We start from the raw sequence: 22,500 nt of genomic DNA, 5'->3' as shown, positions 1-22,500 counted from the left end.
GTGTGTGTGTGTGTGCATGCATGCGTGTGTTTGTATACAGGTGTAGGCACAGGTGTGTGTGTGTGTGTGTGTATGTGTATGTGTGTATATGTTTCTTTGTCTACATGTACAGGGACAGTAAACACACAGATTACTATATAATATCTCATACTGTGTGTGTGTTTGTCTAAAAGATATATAACATCTCATACTGTGTGTGTGTGTTTGTAAAGAGATGACTGTATAAGATCTCGCACCTGTGTATGTGTGTGTGTGTGTGTGTGTGTGTGTATGTGTGTGTGTGTGTGTGTGTGTGTGTGTGTGTCTGTGTGTGTGTGTGTGTGTGTGTGTGTGTGTGTGTGTGTGTGTGTGTGTGTGTGTGTGTTTGTGTTTGTGTGCGCGCACGACGTGCATGTGTGTGTGTGTGTGTGTATAGAAAGCCGAGAGATGACTGTAAGAGGTCTCGTACCTGTGTGTGAGTGGGAGGAATGTTCCTCCTGCCGTAGATGCCCAGGAGAGCGTCGCTGGCGAGGGACACATTGAAGCGCACATACTCGGGATGGTGGATCTTAATGTGGAACCTCCAGAACAGGCCAGGAGGGACGGTCTGCATCAACTGCATGCCGATGTCCACTTCACCTCGGTCTATGGCACGGCCCCTCTGGAACACCTCTTTATCTAACACACACACACACACACACACACACAGGAGCTAATTATTCTTTGCTGATAACCTCTGGTGTCAGCTCACCTGCTGTGCAACACTGCATGGTGACTCTTTATTGATTCCATGCTCTCTTCTTGACTCAGGTGTGTGTGTGTGTGTGTGTGTGTGTGTGTGTGTGTGTGTGTGTGTGTGTGTGTGTGTGTGTGGTGTGTGTGCATGTGTGTGTATGTGTATACGTGTGTGTGTTTGTGTGTGTTTGTTTGTTGCATGTGTTTGGATGTGTGCAGGCATACAGGTGTGTGTATATGTGTATATGTACTGCATTAGTCTAGAGGAATACGCCTGGATTCAGGGAAAAATAGGGCGGGGGGAATGACTCTGATTTCGAACATAGCTTTTTTCTATAGTCAATCGGGGAGAGGGGGCAGGACTTCTGAGTATGCACAATCACATGTACTGGGTGTTTCATGAAAATACCGCTGACAGCGCACTAACAACGATGGCGTTTAGTTTGCCTTTGTAGCCATCTCTGGCTAGCTGGTCAGCCACAACCGGCTTGATAGGCGAGGCTTTTGCCAAACTCCGTTGGCAAGCAGACTAATACGTCCTGTCCTTTGCTTAGGCAAATGGGACAGCCATTTTGCACTGGTTTCAGTAGGCACTTCAGTAGGAAGGGAAATCAGTGGGCGTCTCTGAAAGTAGGCTTCTTCCGGTTATGAAGGTTTTGGCCCAGAAATTTGTTCTGCATGCGAGCTTCTGGGTACCCAGATTATTACTGCATATGTGTTTGTCTGTATGTGCGTGTCTAGGTAGGGTGTGTATAGGCCCACATGTATATCAATATGTATGTATATATGTATGTGGGACTAAGTGAGCCTGTGTCAGTGTAATGTGTAAGGAATGTATGTCTGGACAACAGAACACTAGGTGGGTGTACATGGACACTTTTATTCCGATTAGAATCGGAATAATAGCTCAATTGGAATAGAAATGACACATATAAACACCTTGATCGAAATAAAACTGCCCATCCGATTAGAATTTTAATCAGAATGAAAGAGGTGGTCTATTCCGTTCTTATTCCGATTGAACAGCCATGTATACTGTACGGTCAATCAAATTGCCAGCTGTAGCTTCTCAAGCAAAAGCAAAGAAGCAAGGGCTATTCCGATCAAAGATTTTAAAGCGCTTGAGGGAACCTGATCGGAATAGAACGTACCCCATGTAAACAGATGGCATGGAATTTTCATTTGGAATAGTTTAATCAGAATGACAAAACAACTCCCATGTACATCTACCTACTGTCTCAAACAAAGTGACGCCCCTAAACCCACCTATCCAGGTGACATTGGAAATCCACTTTCTTTTCTCTTTTTCGAAAAAAATCCTTGAACACTGATAGCAAGTACAGATCAGAGTTGTCTTAATTTACTTTATCTCACAGTCTAAACACAACCGTGACTGTTAAGCCTGGTGGCAAGCTAAATTGGTGGCACACAAGCTACTGTTACCACTCACGGCTAATATTGACAAAGAGAAACACTTCTTGCTATTGATTGTTGGAGCTCAGGCTGCGATGGCATATCTACTATTGCTTGCTGACAGGTACTCCACACTCATTAAAATAGAAGAAGAAGAAGAAGAAGAAAAAAGTCACAAAGAACATTAGTGAGGAAAAGTCTAGAAAAGAGACACATTTTTAAAAGTGTCTGACATAAAAGAAAATGGATTTTTCCAGCCTCAGGGTTCAGATGAAAATGCCATTAACGCACTAATCCATTGACACACAAATGAAACATCTTTGCAATTAGTCACTGTTTTAATGGGCTATAGGAGCAGGAAAGAAGTGTGTGTGTGTGTGTGTGTGTGTGTGTGTGTGTGTGTGTGTGTGTGTGTGTGTGTGTGTGTGTGCCTTTGCCTGTAAAAAATGTCTCACATGTATGTGTAAAAATATCTGACATATTTTCTATTGTTATAGTTTTTCACTGCTGTTTTGGCACATTTTAATGTACAAAACAGTCAGTGTATTTCTCAAAATAATTGGTACATACAGTATACAGATAAACATGATGAGTCTGCATCTGCTAAACGTGACCTGCTCAAAACCTTCAGTTTGTATCTCAAAACGAAATAATCATCTAAATGATTGTGTCAGGGCCACCAGAATGAAAACTCATTTTGTCATTGTACAACAAAGGAAGTCAAAATGCTAAGGCAACTAAGTCAAAATGCTAAGGCAACAAAATGCTAAGGCATCTTCACTGACACTAATTGATCACCCTACCAGATCACTTTTACCAACTCACTGTATACAGTGGTGTGGTAGTGTATTCTACAGTTGTGGAGAGGCAGTAGTAGTAGTGCAGTACTGTAGTAGTGGAGAAAATGATGTGCACAAGTAGCACCATACTGTGGGGGTTGAACAAGTAGTTTGGAGAATTCGGTTAATTATGAGTTCAAAAATGTGCCAAAGCAATAGACAAAAAACTGTAATAAAGAATTAGACAGCTTCATGTTTAGCTTAATAGCATTTGCTCCAGGCAAACGAAAGAAGATAGAGTAGAGTAGAGAGCCTGGAACAAAAAAGATCAGTGTTTATGCGCCTCGACATGTGAGTGCATGCCCATATGTCAAGACTAGCGGGCAGAGAGATACTGGCACTGAGGACGCGCTGGTAGCTGGAGGAAGACCAAATGTTTCACTAATTACAGTCTGTGTCCCAGGAGCCTGTGGTCCATGTGGGTCCTGGGGGGGTGGTTCCCAAAGCAGGTATATACAGCTACTAAGATCTGTTGCGGTTTACACTCCGACATGATGGAGAACTGGTCGCATAACAGAACCAGAAACACAGCCTACAGTATGATTACTCTGAATTTTAACAAGGTAGGGGTGGCACTAAGGATATTATTGTAAACATTGCCTGTGAGAATCTAGCATGGAGGTGAGGAGATTCTTTGCCAAAGCCTGTACACGAAAGAAAACTCCCTACTGACATTTCGAGTCCTTCATATTTTGAGGTTTTTCTTATTTCGATCACCAGTTCTCTGGCTAAATGAGAAATTCTGCTTTGTGAAAATACCTCCACAGCAGGAGCGCCATTAAGGCCATTGAGTGCCACTCTAGATTTCCCGCCAGACTTAAACAGCAACAGGGGCACAGCAACAGACCGAGTTTGTTTAAGCTCATACATTAATTACATGCCAATCAAGCGCATGTGATTACGCAAACACAATAATCCCGACAACAAGCCTGCTGCAGGATCCTACGGACACAAACACGCAATACAGATGGAGATATGGAAGTATCCCAGTGCACTCTTAAAAAGGCTAAGTAAACCAAATAAAGCACAGCTGTGCACATTAACACAGTGCAAGGTCACAAATATTATATTTTTCCCTATGGGCCTCTAATACCTATGTGTTATTAGCAGGTGAACATGAGCGACAATTTACTTCCCACAGTATGAACAAAAGGTACACCTACGCCCTGTATGAATTCATGAAGCCAAGGACGTGTTCTGCTCTCATTTGGTCTAGCCCTCTACTTTAATGAATCTTAGCTTTTCATGTCAGCCAAACAGTCTCTAAATATAACGTTATTTGTTTATTTATGGTCTATGGTTTATTTTTGGCACAGAAAGGAACAAAAATAGGCTGCTGTTTGTATATAAGATGCTAGTACTTGCTACTCATTATTTTCAGCATTTAAGAAATCTGAGGGATGAATTCTGACAAGAATATTTTAGCACGCTAAAAGGACTGTTTTGTTAAGGGGTTGCCAGTATAGAGAAAAAAATATGCTCTATTTTCAAGTCAAGTTATTTTCCTGGCTTTATCCAGCCATGTTTGCTACTCCATGTTACCACTCAGAGTAACTCTCCATCAATGTCACACATTTACACATGCAAACAAATCAGTTTTTCTGCCAGTCTTCCAGAAGGTCCCTCACAACATGCTCATGGACTACGCTTTAACTGGACCCAAAGGGATGATCTGGCTCAATCTCTCTGTCACACAATGGTTCTGTTTCATGACCAACAGTAGACCTCAGGCTTGTGCAAAATTCCAACAGTACACAATGTTGAGACAAGATGAAAGAAACTCAGTGTCTGGCAGATCCTGCAGTACACTACTGGCCAGCTAACACAGTTAGCATCGAAATCAAAACATCCAGAACCACTCACACAACATTCATCTTTCCTGACATGCCATCAGTCAACCACTGACACATTATCACTTATCACTTGTGCTCCACTCCCTCACTGGGTGAGGTCCATGCTACTCTCCTGCCTTTCAGGTCAGATCGAAGAGAGCTCAGTCCAAACCCCGAGACCGGCCTTTGCATTCAGCATCTCCCAAGCAGGATGGATGTGTTGGGAGAGAGTGCTGAGAATTCGTCCTTTTCACAGGAGATTCATTACAGTTAGGAAGAATGGAAGATTGATGGGGTCACTTCAATATTTTCATGACTGATTTGATTTGGATCTCCTGCTCGGCCTCTTCCCTCGGAGCGGACAGGAATTCCCCGTCCGACTGGGTTATGGAGGCCGAATTGGATTATGGGATTGGATTAGAGGCAGGAGGGGAAGTGAGTTAGGGGGCCTGATTGGGATGTGGGCTCTCAGGTCCGGGCTCCCGGGGGCCTCCGGCTCTTATTACACTCCCTCTAAAACCCACATGTTTGTCTTCATTTCAGCACACACACACACTCACACACACACATACACGCACGCGTGCCACGCGCTTCGTGCAGCAGACAGATGGGGGACATTCCTTTCATCCTGACATAATCATGACCTGGAACGTGCTGGTGCATGAGCACACACACATAAACGCTCTGTCTCTCACACACACACACACACAAGTACACAGAACAACACATCATTTGTCCTTTCACACCACTACCCATCCACACTGTCAGCGCCACATGATGCATCTCTTTCTATTAGTGTCATTCTGTTACCCATAGAGTCTCGTCCAGACTGTAGACATGTCTGTATGTGTAGGTGTATGGGCGGGGGGAGGTTAAAGTACAGGTATAGGTACAAGTGTGTGATAAATAAATACTGAAAACATTTGTGTGTGTGGTGGGGGGTGGGGGGGTGAAAGTACAGGTGCAGGTGTGAGATATATATGTTGTATATATGATATATATTACCTCTGCCTGTGGCATTGACTCCGGCAGGGGGAAACGGGGGGAAGCTGATACTCAGTCTGTCCTCAACTCCGTCTGCTTTACTCAGGCCATTCTCATACAGGGGGGCGTCCGCTGACTGCAGGTGCCACGTCAGACCAAACAGGTGCACTACTACAGGAGGACACAGAGACACAAAGACACAAACAAAAACAAACAAATAAACAAACAAATAAGCACAGGAATCAAAGTGGTTTGAACTGATGCTGCATTAGTGCTGTAGCGTGCAGTATTTTAGCTAGGAAGGTTGAATTTAGAGAGCCAGAACATCAACCAGAGGTCTGACATAGTCTTACTTTAATGTTCCCGATGTAGTGTAGAGGCAAATGCAATGAACCAGAAACTAATCAAGCACAATCAACCCCCCCACACACACACACACACATACAATCTATTAGATTAGGTGCAAACAAATTAGCATTCCCTATTCAGGCTGTTTATAGGCCCCTGGGCCCTCTTTAAAGAGGTGGTGATATATTTGTAGTGTTTTCACTGGGACAAAACCCAGCTACTTCAGAAATTGCTGCTGAATTCTCAGCAACGAATGGAAGTGAATCTAGCCCACGCTAGCATCTGTTAAACCTGAGTGAAAACATGCCATCTAGGGTGATTGCTTCAGCTTTTATCTTTAAAATGGAGCCAGGGGCATTAAAATGAGTGACTGAGGACTTTATGTTTTCTGCCACCATAAATCAGGAGAGCCATTCTTCCTCATCTAATATAGTATTAATGATGTATTGCCATTCCAGAGTGTGGAGAAGCTCAGCGAGGTCTCTCTCTCACACACACACACACACACACAGACACACCCCACTCCTAGTTAGGCTAAGAGAGAGCCCTGAGCACACCTGAAGCTAGAAGTTAGAGTTTCATCTCTGCTTAAAAGATTCAACAGTGTACGTGTTTAATCTGACTCACTCATTGTGTACAGTATGTGCATGTGAATGTGTGTGTGTGTGTGTGTGTGTGTGTGAGTGTGTGTGTATGGGGACAAGCATGTGTGTGAACATGTGTCATTTGACATGGGGAATGGTCTCAAATGACAGGTTGTGCATCAATATTTGAACAACAACCAAAAAAAAGAGGGGGGAAAAAACGTGACCAGCGTTCTCCAACAAAGGCAACGGCAGCCTTTAATTCATTCTTTCTCCTCCATGGCTGAAACCCAGTGTGGGTAATCAAGGCAGCGCAGCTCTAGGGGTGCTCACTTTCTGTCCTTCCATTTTTTAAACTCTCTTTTTTTTATTATTATTCGCAGCTGGCGCTGAGGGGACGGCTAATTAGGAGGAAAAGTAGTCCAGGTCCATTAGCATGTGCTTTCCATATTCAGCAGCCCAATAATTGATAGTATCTGCTTTTTTAAAATGGCGCAATGTGTCTAATGATGGCGCTGCAGCGTCGCCGCGGTGCTGGGAGGGAGAGGCGAGGGGGAGCCATCATGCCCCCCGGCTCTGGGCCTCATCTTTTACAATCAGGCACTCTCCAAGCCAGCTGCGCGCGTCGCTGGGCGCCTTGTGCTGTTAAATGCAGACAAAGCGATGGTGAGAAACATTGCACGAGGCAGGTGTGTGTGTGTGTGTGTGTGGATGCATATGTTGATGTGTGACACCGTGGAGAGGTGGGTGTTTCGTACATGCCTGTGTGGCAGAGACGGTGTGTGCATGGTGTGGCGCGGGTGCGGGTGAGCGTGTGTGTGGTCCCCACTAACTTGTCCTCTGCAGGACCTCCACGTCTCCTCATGGCCCCCAGGGGTCTCCGACCTCATAAGGAGCCGGGGTCCAATTAAAGGCAATAACAAAGAACAAACTCACGCCCTCAAAACACCGCCCTGAGCTGCTGCATGTTACCCAATTATTCCATATCAATGACTGCTATCTCTGACATGCGGCGCCGTAAAGCAGTCAATGTGGCGCCCGTGGAATTAAATCACAGATTCAATCACGCCGCGCGTGTGATGCATGAGGCACAATTAAATCACCGTTACGGTGAGGCCCACCCTCTTCTCATCTCGCCATGGTCCTTCTATCCCCCTCTCTGCTGATTCCTCTTTTACTCTTTCATTTAAAGCTGCTCCACTACTGCATGTGATGGAAATGGCTTAAAAGGTTAATAAGGGTTAAACACACACAATACTGTTACACTATATCATATCAGTATGTCAGCGTGAGCGAGTGGGTTCATAATGTGGGTGGGTGGTAGTGTGTGTGAATGTGGGTGTGTGGGTAGGTGGTAGTGTGTGTGTGTGTGTGTGTGTGTGTGTGTGTGTATGTGTGGGCGGTAGTGTGTGTGTAGGTCTCAGGTGATGTAGGTGGTCCATGGTGGGGGTTGCTTGCCTATGTGAAATGCAGATGGGATTGGGTTCACAGTGGGTGCCAGATAGGATAAAAGTCCTCTCTATCTGTCTTTGTTCCCTCCACACAGCTGATAGCAGAACCGTGTTGGCATAGATGGCACACAGGCCAGAGCCTGGCAACGCTGAGGAGAGGAGACCGAACTCACCAATGATTCACCCGGCGAGGCAGGAAGCCCATTACTCTGACTGATGGGTGGCTGAATGATTTGGGTCATCTTTAACACATTCAGTCTCACCCCAACCCCCCCCCCCATGCACACACACGCCATTAAATGATTTCTTCAGCAGCGCAGTGTTGAGACCCAAGGCGCTGCTGAAGAAATCATCCCTAGGTTAAATGCTATTTATGAAAATGCTTGTCAAAAATTCATAGGAAATGCCCATTTAAACCTAATTCATTTGTTATTTCTGGGCCAGCAGAGAAATCATTCCAGGTCCGGGCAGAATGGGCAAACCGCATTACACTAAATAACCCCAAAAATAAAGCCAAAATAGTAACTCTGCTCTCTTGTTACAGCTCCAAATGAAATCCTTATTAACGGTGACTCTGCTGTTCTGGTGTGCTTTGTTGCTTCCTGATATATAAAGCGCCACAACAGCAAACAAAAGGTCCTCATTTGGTCCTCATCCAGAGTTGAGCGTCGTCTCTGTTTAAGCCCCAGTGTGTGTCCCATAACCATCTGAGCGACTCTGCTGCTCCCTACTGCCCCCTCTGGCGTCGCTCAGCCCCTGCGCCATCGATCCAGACACTCCTGGGCCTCTCACAGCCCCTGCCAGCCGCGGCTGCCGGTGACACTTCTCCTTTACACCGCCCTAATGAAGTGCAACAAAAATCAAAAGCCTTCATTTTCTCCCCGGGATAAGACCTCTCTATCTGAAGTCACAAAGTCACAGTCTGTCAATACACACCTCGGGGGTGGGGGAGATGGAGGGGAGGAGGGGTGGGGGGTGGCTGGAGCCCAGCGAGGACTATGAACTACTACAGCACTCAGAAAGTCCATAGAGAAAGTGCTCTCATAACAGCTATACTTTCACTTCTCTTTCTACAGTACATGCAGTATAGAGTAGCCTAGTGGCACTAGTGTCAGCACAGCATTATGTGTGTGTGTGTGTGTGTATGTATGGTGTTCACTATAACACTCCAAACAGCCACAAGAAAGGAGTGCGCATGGTGTGTGTGTGCATGCTGTGTGTTTGCATGTGTGTGTGTATAAGAACAGTATATATATACTCTTTTGATCCCGTGAGAGAAATTTTGTCTCTGCATTTATCCCAATCCATGAATTAGTGAAACACACTCAGCACACAGTGAACACACAGTGAGGTGAAGCACACACTAATCCCGGTGCAGTGTGCTGCCTGCAACAACAGCGGCGCTCGGGGAGCAGTGAGGGGTAAGTTGCCTTGCTCAAGGGCACTTCAGCCGTGCCTACTAGTCGGAGTTCGAACAGGCAACCCTCCAGTTACAAGTCCGAAGCAAAAACCAGGAGGCCACGGCTGCCCCTGCGTGTGTGTGTGTGTGTGTGCGTGTGTGTGTGTATGCATGCAGCTGAGAACAATCACAGTAATGACTTTGAAAAAGGAGGGTTGTCTTTCCATTGTCTGAATGTATGATATTTTAGAGCATGGAGGGTAGTTAATTAGATTTGGGCCCCTCGGCAAAGGACAATCACTGTATTGAGAAGATGGGGGAGTGAGGAAATGGGCTTGCATGTGTATAGCTCATAGTGTGTGTGTGTGTGTGTGTGTGTGTGTGTGTGTGTGTGTGTGTGTGTGTGTGTGTGTGTGTGTATGCGTGCGTGCGTGTGTGTGCATGTGGTGCTCTAGGCTCAATGTGACACACTAGACAATAAGTAAATTATAAATATGAGACTATGACAGCACCTAAGCAATACACATTTTCCCCTGTGGAGTGCCAATATGGGTCTCGTCATCACTCATTCATATGGCAACACGTGTGTCACAGTGTGTGTGTGTCTGTGTGTGTGAGCATGCGCTTGCATGAGTGTGTGTGCGTGCACATACAGTAGGACTGGGTGTGTGTGCATGCCTTTACTTGCACAAGCCTGTTTATTTGTGTGTGTGTGTGTGTGTGCGTGTGTGTGCGTGTGTGTATGTGTGAGTGAGCATGTGTGTGTCTGTGTGCATGTCTGTGTGCTCAAATGTGTGTGTGTGTGAGTGTGGGTGTGTACTGTATGTGTGTGTGAGCATGTGTGCGTGAGCATGTATCTGTGTATGTGTGTGTGTGTCTGTTTCTGTGTGCGTGTTTGTCTGTGTGTGTGTGAGTGTGGGTGTGTATGTGTGTGTGAGCATGTATCTGTGTGTGTACTGTATGTGTATGCATGTGTGTGTATCTGTTTCTGTGTGCGTGTCTGTCTGTGTGTGCATGTCTGTGTGTGTCTGTGAGTGTGTATGTGTGCGTGAGCATGTATCCGTGTGTGTGTGTGTGTTTGTGTGTCTGTTTCTGTGTGCGTGTCTGTCTGTGTGTGTGCTTGTCTGTCTGTGTGTGCATGTCTGTGTGTGTGTGTGTGAGTGTGGGTGTGTATGTGTCCGTGAGCATGTATCTGTGTGTGTGTCTGTTTCTGTGTGCGTGTCTGTCTGTGTGTGTGTGCGTGTCTGTCTGTGTGTGTGTGTGTGTGTGTGAGTGTGTGTCTGTGTGTGTGTGAGTGTGGGTGTGTATGTGTCTGTTTAACTGTGGCTTTGCCTCTTTCCCTCTACTTGCGTTGCTCATCACTCACGGTTGGCCTCGGGGCTGTGTTTTCATCCTGACACTGTAACCCCCTGTTCATGCCCACCAGCTTTCATGCATCTCTCGCACGGCTAAAGTGAGCAGCCACTCGCCGTCGAACCCCATTCCGCGCATGTTTCTCCAGCATGCCTGAGACAGCTCCAGAGATTCGAGTTGAGTGTCCGCTTCAGAAAGTGTGTGTGATGTGTGTGCGAGGCAATGACACCGTCTATTTGCTAATGGTTCATCAGTTGTGACTTAATATTAAGGGCTGATCTCAGAACAGATGTCTCCCTTTTTCTCTCTTGCTCCCTCTCTCTCGCCTCCCACATATCTCTCGATCTCTCTCTCTCTCACTCCCTCCCTCCCTCTCTCTCTCGCTCACTCTCTCGCCCCCCTCATATCTCTCCATCTCTCTCTCTCTCATTCCCTCTCTCTCTCTTGCTCCCTCTCTCTCTCACTCCCCCCATATCTCTCTCCATCTCTCTCTCACTCCCTCTCTCTCTCTCACCCCTCATATCTTTCCATCTCTCTCTCACTCCCTCTCCCTCCCTTGCTTCCTCTCTCTGTCTCTCTCTCTCTCTCTCGCCCCCTCATATCTCTCTCCATCTCTCTGTTCTTTCTCTGATGCTCTGTACTGACAGATTGCGATGTGTGGGCTGAGTGTTCATGAGACTGCTTCTGTGTTCACCAGTCATCCTCTGTGGAGAAAAGTCAAATCTCTGATGCATTCCACAGTCTGTGCAGATTATTAATTCACATATATCACAACAAAATGAAAAAAAAAAACAGGAGCATATTTGTTTAATTTGTTGTTTTGACCACATTGAAAAACAATATTGGTAACATTCATTTTCAAGGAAGCAGTCTTTTTATGTCTTTTTGACAAACAATCCAAATATTAGTCCAGTTATTGAATTTCACAGCCTCCACACAGTAAAGGCATCATCAATGCAATGCATCATGTATACAGTATGTGACGGTGTGTTCTGTGTTTGAGATCTCTATGGCATCTCAGCACAGATATAAAAGAAGTTCCTAATGGTTCTATGTTTCAGAATGGAATCAATCCAATTAATATGTTGGAATTTTACATTAGTTGTGAGGTGGCGAGGACACACGTACAATCCCATGACATTAATATTAATATGAGTGTTTCGGAATTACACTTTTTTTGTTTTCCACTGAGAAGCAAAGCATGTGATTATATGGAAGGACTGGGCCACAATTATGTCTGTATAAATTTCCTTGGATAATTTAGGCAAAACAATCGGTACAAAATACACTATTGCAATAAATAAACTCTTTTAATTTCTTATTTTTTCCAAAAGTGTTGACACTAATCTTCAGGAGGCTACCAAACGTTCTGAGAGTGTACTAATTTCTGTGGGTCCATGTTTGACAGTTTGACACTTCATTCTACAATAATGGATGCTGAGAGAATAGAAATGTATTCTACTAATACCTCTCTCTCTCCCCCTTGATTCCTGCTCTGCCTTAATGACATTCATACCCTTGTCCCTTAATGGGACAAACGTGTTAATCACATCCGGCCAAACAAACCGAAATGAACATAATTAACATATCAGTTATCATTTCTGTGAGTGCACTAATGACTCTGTGACCATTAGCACACAATTACACAAACTCATAGCAATTCAGCCTTGGGATTGGTGGGGATTTGCAACTGTGGTGGATGATGAGGAATTGGGGGGTTATGGGAAATGGAGTTCAAAGCTGTTTCTTTGAGCTGAAGGGGTTATGAGAGGGTTACATACTATGACTGATGGCATTACGTCTTTAGTGAGGCAATACGATTCTGCGGAGGAAATTAGCATTCATTAGATAATTGGAAGTCTTGCTTGTGTGTGTGTGTGTGTGTGTGTGTGTGTGTGTGTGTGTGTTTGTGTGTGTGTGTGTGTGTGTGTGTGTGCGTTCATGCGTGCGTGTGTGTGTGAGTGAGAGAGAGAGAGATGTGTATGAAAGTGTGTGTACAGTGTGCGGGTAACGGATGCCAGCGAAGCTTAGCTGGGTGCTTTGTGGAACGCTGGTAAACCACCCTCACTGCGCAAGAGTGTTGTTGATACGCGAGCCAGTAGCCTGGGCTATTGGCTCAATTGTTAGCTGCCTCCCAACCGAGGTGCTGCTGTTTCCCGGGTTCCGGTGCAGGGTTGAATCACAAGAGGTTCAACATAACGAGGTTACACAAGCCCAGCGCATATTTGGGACGCGTAGTGTGCGATGTCTACATGTAAAACATGCTATCTGAGGATTACAGCCTTAGTTAAAGTGAGGCAATTTATTTTTGTCAGTTGATATTTCAAATATTGTATCCGTGCAGGGAAAGCACATGAATAATAAAATATCAGCCACGATGCAGATGTCGTTAGGTATGAGAACGATTTACAATCCCCTGCCCCCTCAAACACCAACACGAGATGTATATGTGGAGGCATAGACTCTCTCTCTCTCTCTCTCTATCTCTCGTCATCTGTCTGATGGCCTGTCTGTTTATCTGTCTCTCTCTTCCTGACGGTCTTTCGGTCTATCTGTCTCTCTCTCTCCCTCTCTCTCTCTCTAACACACACACAAAAACACACACACACTGAAATACATAGAGTATATGCGAACAGATACATCAAGGCTGCTTTGGGGCCATCTAACAATAAGTCACACGTTAAGCTATGGTTTGGATAGGTTTAATGCACACAACATGTTTAAAGCACACACATGCATGCTCACGCACGTGCAGACACACACACACACACACACACACACACACACACACACACACACACACACCGGTTGCGGGGCTGGCTGGCTGTCTTTATGGTGAGTGTCTCATTAGGGACCGGGCGAATGCAGAGTCATGGCGTTTGAGTAATTTGGGGGTTTGTGGCTCCGAGGTGGAGGGGGGGAAAAAGGGGGGGGGGGGAGGGGGGGGTGTGGACTCATCCATCTGCCTCTCTCCTCTGTTTCCTCACACCCCCATCGATCGGGACCGGCTCAGCCCACGCCGCAGGCCATCTCCTCAATTAGCCATATAACACACACACACACACGCCAAGATACACAGGCATCACAAAACATTATTACATACACATTAATATTACATTACATCATCATCACACACACATATACAAACATACACAGACATGCATGCATGCGTGTGTGTGTGTGTGTGTGTGTGCGTGTATGTGTGTGTGTGTGTGTGCGTGTGTGTGTGTGTGTGTGTCTGCGCGTCTGTGTGTGTGCGTGTGTGTGTGTGTGTGTGTGTGAGTGAGCAAGTGTGAAGGTTACCACGCTCCTATTTCGGTATCCATTATAAGATCAGTGGCACTGGGACAGGGGGGGACAAGGTCTCCCTCCTCATCATCAATCCATCCAATCAATCCGCATCGATACATTAGCAGGGAAAGTGCAGAGTGGGACTTTAATTCTGCCTGTCAAAGGGAAGAGGGCTTTTTGGAGGGGGTGTTGGGGTGGAGGGGTTGTCGGGGGTGATGAGCCCGGAAGCATCAGTATCTGCCATCGCAGGGATTATTCTCACTGACTGATCATACTGACGCACTCGGGAGAGAAAACACGACGAGCACAACAATCACCGTGGAAAACAACAAGCACCTCGCCTTGTGCCAACCTGCAATGCATCTGCAAAATGGCAACAAAGGAAGCGAGAGAGAGGGGAGATAGGGATGGAGAGAGAAAGAGAAAAAGAGAAAGAGAGAAAGATAGAGATGGAGAAAAGAGAGAGGGAGAGAGGAGAGAGTGAGAGAGGTGGAGAGAAGAGAGAGAGAGAGAGAGAGAGATGGAGAGAGAAAGAGAGACAGAGAAAGAGAGAGATGGAGAAAAGAGAGAGGGAGAGAGAGGAGAGAGAGAGATGGAGAGAAGAGAGAGAGAGAGAGAAGAGAGATGGAGAGAAGAGAGAGAAAGAGAGGAGATGGAAAGAACAGAGAGAAATGGAGAGAAAGAGATGGAAAGAAGAGAGCTAAGAGAGAGAGAGAGATGGAGAGAGAAAGAGAGACAGAGAAAGAGAGAGATGGAGAAAAGAGAGAGGGAGAGAGAGGAGAGAGATGGAGAGAAGAGAGAGAGAGAGAGAAGAGAGATGGAGAGAAAGAGAGGAAGAGAGGAGATGGAAAGAACAGAGAGAAATGGAGAGAAAGAGATGGAGAGAAGAGAGCTATGAAAGAGAGATAAAGAGGAGAGATGGGGAGAAGAGAGAGAGAGAGAGAGAGAGAGAGAGAGAGAGGAGAGAAAGGGAGGGGAGTTAAAGAGAGGATTAGAGATAGGAGAAAGAGAGATGGCTAGGAGTCAGCCAGTGAGTAACAAAGAGAGAGAGAGAGAGAGAGAGAGAGAGAGAGAGAGAGAGAGAGAGAGGGATAACTTATTCCCCTTGCGCTGTGGCATTGGCATACAGCATTACTTGAGCTCCGCATTTCATCTCCTTTTCCACCCACACGGGTCTCGCTATTCTCCCAGCCAGAGACACACCAAAGAAGATGAAACAATTGAATCCAGCATTATTTTGTCACTTGTCTGTGGCCATCGTTTGACTCATCAGTCAAAGACAAACTTCAAAACTTTTTAGCAATGTTCTTTCGCACTGGTTAATACTGAATACTGAAAATATTTGAAATGCAACTGACCTCGGCAATCACATACATACCATAAGAAATACTTACAACTAGCCTTGCTAATTCTAGCATTTATCACCTGACTAAAGCTGACACTTGACTGTATAAAAACAGTACTCCGTGATGCACTTGTTCTCATTGTACTCTACCCTAATGTTTTAAATTGTTCTAGAATTGTTGGGAGAATTGTTTTAAAAAGCTTTAAACTGTTTACCATGTTGTAAGTCGCTTTGGTTTAATTGCGTCAGCCAAATGTAATGTAAAATATGAAGCGTATGCTAGAAAGCAAATGTGTGTTGGGATATGAAACCTATACTGCAGGCGGTTGTATCAGTGTGATCTGTAAGGTGTGTTGGGATAACAATCCTAAACTGCAGGCAGTTGTATCGGTCCGGTCAGTAAGGTGTGTTGGGATAACAATCCTAAACTGCAGTCTGTGGCAGGAGCGGCCAGACCAACACCATTTAATTTTAGGTGAGCAGCAGGGCCAGGGTGACGGTGACAGCAGACGCGCTGAGCGCCGTGCACTTCCAGTTGCAGCAGCGGTACGGCTTGCTGAAGGAGAAGAGCGGCCGCGAGAGCGTGGTCCTGGGCAGGGGCCGCGGGGGCGGCGAGTACACCGTGTTGGACGTGAGCGGGTAGTTCTGATTGGCCGCACGGAAGAGGGTGGACGATGCCGAGCCGTGCTTGAAGAGGAAGTGTCTGAAAGAGAGAGAAGACGGCGTTTCGTTAAGTGTGACGTGTGAGGGAAAGGACAGGATTCTTGCGCTTTCAGATAAGAACATTTTGGATGCATATACAGCACAAGCATTGGACTTCTGGACCATTCATTCATTCTGGACCTTCCAGAACAGTCTCACAGCCAACAAACACACACACACACATGGAGCGTCTCAGCACTGCTATCGATTTATACTGATGACCCAGAGAGGCTCCCTGTTCCACTCGTCTCCCTTGAACCTGACCTTGAAGGACCAGAAAGGAAGGGAAGGAGGGTGGAGAGACAGAGAAAGATGTATATATATATATATAGAGAGAGAGAGAGAGGGGGGGGGGAGGTAGAGAGATAGGGAGAGAGAGAAAGATAGATAGAGAGAGAGAGAGAGATAGAAAGAGAGAGAGAGGAAAGTGACCAAAGAGATGGAGGGGTGTGAAAGAGAAAAAGAGAGCAAGAGAAAGAGCAAGAGAGAGAGAGTAAAGTGAGAGACCAAGAGAAATAGAGAGATGTTAAAGACAGAGACAGAGAGAGAGAGAGAGAGAGAGAGAACAAATCACAATATCTTTTTTTTTAATTCTCTCACTTCCACGGGTATTTCACAGCCCTGGCAGTTCTATTTAATGTTTTTAATTAAAAGTGTTTGGGCACAGGGGTCGCCTTTGCAGATAATATCACACAACCTAATTATTGCTCCATTTTTGTTTCCAGCGAGTAGTCTGATGAGGCTTAAGCAGTGCGCACAGACACAGATATCACCACAAGCTCTTCCACTCCATCACCCGGTGTTGCTTTAGTGTTAAGATGTAACTATATTTGCACCCACATCAGACACCGTGAGAAAAAACTAAATGTCAGATGCGTGCAAAAACACACACAGGTCTCAGAACTCTTGTTTGGCGCTGACACAAAGCTGACACAAAGGTTTTACACTCAAAAGCAGCCTGGATCAATGGCTGTCGATACGTGTGTGTGGTTTGTATTGTCTCAAATAACGAGGCCAGGTGTCACCTATTAATGGCATGTATTGATGGAAAAGGAGGGTGAAAAGGAGTCACTTTGCCCAATGACTGATTCTGACAATGCAGAAACTCTTCAAAATCAACAAAGGGAGGACTCTGTTAATTAAATTCTGGTGTGTTAATTTCATTCAGTGTGAATTTGTCAATTCAGTTTGCCAATAATGGTGATCAAATCGAGAAACAGTAGCATAACAGAAAGTCAATAACAAACACACACACACACACACACACACACACACACACACACACACACACACATCTATACCGGGTATTGGTAGTATTCGGTGCTCATTCCCCAATACAATGAACTGTTATCACTTTCTTAGCAACATTACGTTAATAAATATTACAAGTGAAACACATAAAGTTTTATGTGTTTATAAAATGGCAAAGTGTGTCTAGTGTCTAGAAATAGCTTCCTGTTATACATTTTATTTTATGCTCATATCATGATTAAACAACCAGAGAAAATCTGATGAAAATAAAATGTATGTATGCAAGTTAATTGCACTTCGATGGTAATTGAAGGTAATTGTACTCGACTGTACACTCAGTCTGAAAATAGTGCTCTTGGGTCAAATGTGAAGAAGCACTCCTTCACCCACAGATTTGTAAACCATATAGGAGGCTTACATGAGGCGTGTGTGAGCTTGGTGCAAGTCCAGTGTGATTGTCTAGACTCTTATGGACACTCACTGTCTAGTGGACTCCTGGCGGGTGTACTGTGTGTGTGTGTGTGTGTGTGTGTGTGTGTGTGTGTGTGTGTGTGTGTGTGTGTGTGTGTGTGTGTGTGGAAGCTCCGGCCTCTGTGTGAGCGAGCTCTACTGTCCGCCTGAGGGCCCTGCCCATTGATCTGGAGACAAAGACACCAGCTCCATTGCACTGCTGACGCGCCACAAATTTCTATTATTAAAGGCACACAAAAAAAACAGTCAATAAAGCCAATCAATGCCTGTCAGCGTGTAATTCAGAAGAATGAGGGGACTCGCTGGCTAATTTAAATATACTCATTATGCTGATGAGACAGAAATATGTAATTGCATCGATGTTGGGTGTGGGCCATCGGTTCTCTGTGTCTGTGTGTGTGTGTTTGTTTGTGTGTGTTTGTGTGTGTGTGTGTTTGTATGTGTGTGTGTGTGTGTGTGTGTGTGTGTGTGTGTGTGTGTGTGTGTGTGTGTGTGTGTGTGTGTGTGTGTTTGGGCACGTCTGTATGTCTGGTGAGCCTGGTGGTGACAGTGGGTGAGAGTCTCTGTGCCTTGACACAAACCCTCATGTCACTTTCTATATTCCCTTTCAAACTCACTCATTTGTGCCAGTCCATTAACAGCTAGCAGAGAAGGTGTTAGCGGTGTGCTTTCACACTCTACCACCATTTCAGCTAGAGAAATCACACCAATGTACAGGGAAGCAAATGCAGCATCACCAGTGTAAGGCCAGTCCCAGTGCTTTTGTCCCCTGCAGAGACTATATATAGCACATGCTACAGCTAACGCACAGATGTGGAAATTATAGGTCAATATCAGTAGGTTATTGTTTGGAAAAAGTGATGGCTTGCGCAGGTTGTAATTGCTTGGTGCTAAAGTATCCATTTATTTAAAACAGAAAATTTTATTTTTAAAAATCTACACTCACACTCTCATTCACATGTTCTCATCCACATCTAAAGGTTTTAGTATTGCGCACCCTTGAATTATGAAGAAAAAAAAGCACAGATACACACCAAGATGAAGAGCTAAATTGCTAGCTGATACTGACGGGCAGTTTTTTTTTTTTTGTTGGCTCGGCTAGCCATGCCGATTGCCTGCCCATTAATTGGCCCATCTCTTTCAACAGCACAAAAGCCTTGCATTAGAGGTTTTCTACAGAAATGACTTCTTACGTTTTGTCGAGTCCCTCCAGACCGCAATAGTGCACCACAGCAGGTGACTCCACCCTCCACTCCGCGCTCCTGTTCATGACGCCGGCCGCGGCACTGCGTTTAATTAAACACGAGGAGAAAACAATTTATGACTTCAAACGCGCTGCTTCTAAAGTCTTAAAAATAATTTCAGTCTCAATAATGGAGTTTAAAAAGGGACATGAAATAAAAAGAGAAATGACTGGTTTAAAAACAATCTGTCTCCGCAACAGATGCCCGTCCTGGCAGACTGTTGCAATTAGGAGTCAGTCTAATTAAATAGATCTCTAGATCTGAGCGTGCCCAGTAGAGAGAGACGGAGAGGAGACAGAGACGAGAGAGAGAGAGACACTCTATTATATGCTGCTTTGTACTCCAATTGAAGCATAGCGTTACCCTAAGATAAAATGTCTTTGCTATTACAGTCAGAGTTATGAGGTATGCTGTAAGCTTGTAAAAGCTTATTATAAAACTGCACTATCTGAGCGCTCGGGTCAATCCTGTCTCCCTATGCAGTAGGTTTGCTAAGAGTGGACGGCACTGACCACCAGCCAGAGACAATTCAACTATGTTAGTGGTGTGGGTTTTACAATGGGAAGATACACAAGCACTTTAACACCTTCTGGGGACAAATATTATGACAAGCTGAGTGCATGGCAATCAATATCACGAGCAGGATTGGTAAATTTCTAAGCCCTCAAGAACAGCAAAGACACCAATAACCCTCCCAATTCAATCAAGCCGTGCTATGATGAGGGGAGCTGACTGCGCTCATCAACACCAGTGGAGTCAGCCTGTCACGTATGCCTATCGACTGAGGGGCCAATTGTCTCGGATCACGCTGAGGACAACACGGAGCATCAGCAAATATGAAGCATTATGTTGGTCTTTGACCAAACAAACTCTAAGTGACCTTTATTCGATAGCACCCTAAAAGGGAACAGGAGACGAGGAGAGATTGACCCCACGGTAGCCATCCCACGGTAGCCATCCCACGGAAACCTCACACAGACCCTCAGTCACTCCTTGGGCTCGACGGCACTCCTCTCTAGGTCAAGCTGGGCTCAGATTCTTTCTACTGCAGTGGTGACTACGGGCGGCTACACACTGCTTTCATCTGTGGTGATACACTTTGCCGTTTTCCTACAAACTCACTGATGAATGTCTAACTCAATGCCAAGCTCCTGAACTAGAGCATCAGTCATCAGTGGGGGTTCTAGGTGAGCAAATATGATTAGCTTCCAGTAGTTGTCACATTACATTGTGCTAGCAGATTCTTGGGTAAAACTACAGCGTATGCAGACCAGGGGTCTGACAAATTGAATGGAGGTGAGCTCTAATCGCACAGGAGCTTTTGACTTCTCCTAAATAACAATTTTACAAACAAAATGTTTCCCTCAACTTTTCAAAAGGATACTGGAATTTTCAGCAGTTATCTGCAAACCAGAGACAATCAAATGCATATATTTTTGTTACAAAGTGACATTCCATAAAGTTTATTTTCTACGAGACTTTACTTAAAATGGTCCTTTAGCATCTGTCAGCACTCTGAGGACACAGTATCTAAAGTTTCTTGGATAAAACCAAACATGGCTTTACCTGTCAAGAGAGTCAGATTTTACCTTGATGTTGCATAAATATTTCATCGTCAGATGCAATGCTGTTTTTGTTGAGCTCGTTTTGCCCCGACTTTATTAATTCATACTTGCGGTACACACTGAATTTGGATAAGAGTAAAAAAAAAAAAAAAAAAAAAACACTAAAGAAACTAAAAATCAAAGACGGGAGGGGAATCTGTCAGACAGCGTCATCTGGCACTGAGTTTAGTTGGCGGCTCCAGAACACTTTTCCAGTGCAGTCCGCTGGTGTGGGAAGGGCGGACACTGTAGAGGACGACCCTGGATTTTAAATACGGCATACTGGCCGGTTGGGATACATCTTGCTTCACTGTGCTTTGAAGTGGTTGCAATGTTTTTCCCTATTTTGAGGGAGTCTGGGACCCAATTTTCTATTTTCACACTAAAGTAATAAACATTGAATAATGTAATTCTTCCTGTATTTTTTCATATGTGCTTCCTGCCATTTTTTTCCCTCATGAGCACAGATATGGTCTTTTATTTGTTTTGTTTTTATTTTGTTCGGTTTGATGGACGTCTCATTCAAAGTCTCATCTTTATCCTGCCATCTCTTCTTTCCCCAGACTTTGTGGCTCCTTCCTCCTCCTCCTCCTCCTCCTCCTCCCAGGCCCTTTCCCTTCATATTTGGGGAGCGATTCTTCCCCAGAAAACCAATCTCCTGGAGCAGACGGCTTCATTTTCACTCCACACTAAACACTTCCCCTTTCATCATTTATTTACCTTTCTCTCTTTTCCCCTTTCACCACACGGCAAAGACATCATTCCATTCATCTGTCCTTTCTCTTTTAACCCTTTCCTTTGTGTCCTCCTGGTGGCCTGTGGCTTTCGAAAGACAATAGTCCTGTCATGCGGCTCTAATGAACTCTCCTCCAAAGGGAACAAAAGGAAGACTAAACAGCCCAGATTGGTCTCTCTGAGTCCTCACGCTCACATGCAGAAGAACAGCAGAAATGCCATCACCGTCTGTTAATAGAATTTCTCAACCTTTGATCCAGACGCGTAACGGGTGGCCATCCACAGTCCTGTGTACTCACACTGCTGCATCTTTTATTTCATATTTTCCATTTTTGACCCCTGCGCTGGTGAAAAGAGCCGTGTCACTCAGAGAGGGAAGAAAGCCGAGATTCTATTTGAACTTCGATCTGCAGACAGGAAATGGCGCTCAGCGCCTCTTCCTGAATTTCCCTTCTGTTATCTGTTATCAGCCCTGCTGGCTCACAGTCTACTAGACAACATGTTCAAGAGTTATCATTTAAAGAGAGTTTCTTCCATTCCATATTCCCATTCCACAGATACAAACTGGTCCTATGTTAGACTGGTCATATGTTAGACCAAGAGGAATTAGGACACCCATATGGCTGGTATGACCTCATTTTATAAGGGCTGATTCTGGGACATGGCATTCCTAATAATCACTACTTTACATAAATCCTAATTGCCTGCATCTGTGCCTTGCGAAGAGGCATTATTCCCCCTGCCAAGGAGGTTATAATTTCGGTGTTTGCTTGTTTTGTTTGTTTGTCTGTAAACAGGATTATACAAAAATACTCTTCCGATTTTCATGAAACTTGAAACTTGAAACTTGAAATTTCTAGATTACATTTTGCATTAATGAAATGCAGAGAGCTGCTGAGGGGCAGAGTGAGGGTCAGTCTTTCAACACACTGGGTTTGCC

At 45.0% G+C, this 22,500-nt stretch overlaps 1 protein-coding gene across 1 annotated transcript in view; it reads right to left on the bottom strand.

Annotated features, from left to right (window-relative positions):
- tenm1 (teneurin transmembrane protein 1) overlaps positions 1–22,500 on the bottom strand; it is a 180,394-nt gene that overhangs the window by 62,156 nt on the left and 95,738 nt on the right. Inside the window, 3 exon segments of the mRNA XM_048234047.1 lie at positions 449–657; positions 5,804–5,961; positions 16,026–16,256. Coding sequence (XP_048090004.1) covers positions 449–657; positions 5,804–5,961; positions 16,026–16,256 — 598 coding nt within the window.

This window comes from Alosa alosa, chromosome 2 (assembly GCF_017589495.1).
Source record: "Alosa alosa isolate M-15738 ecotype Scorff River chromosome 2, AALO_Geno_1.1, whole genome shotgun sequence".
NCBI classification, from domain to species: Eukaryota; Metazoa; Chordata; class Actinopteri; order Clupeiformes; family Clupeidae; genus Alosa; species Alosa alosa.
This window is presented reverse-complemented; position numbering and strand designations above follow the sequence as displayed.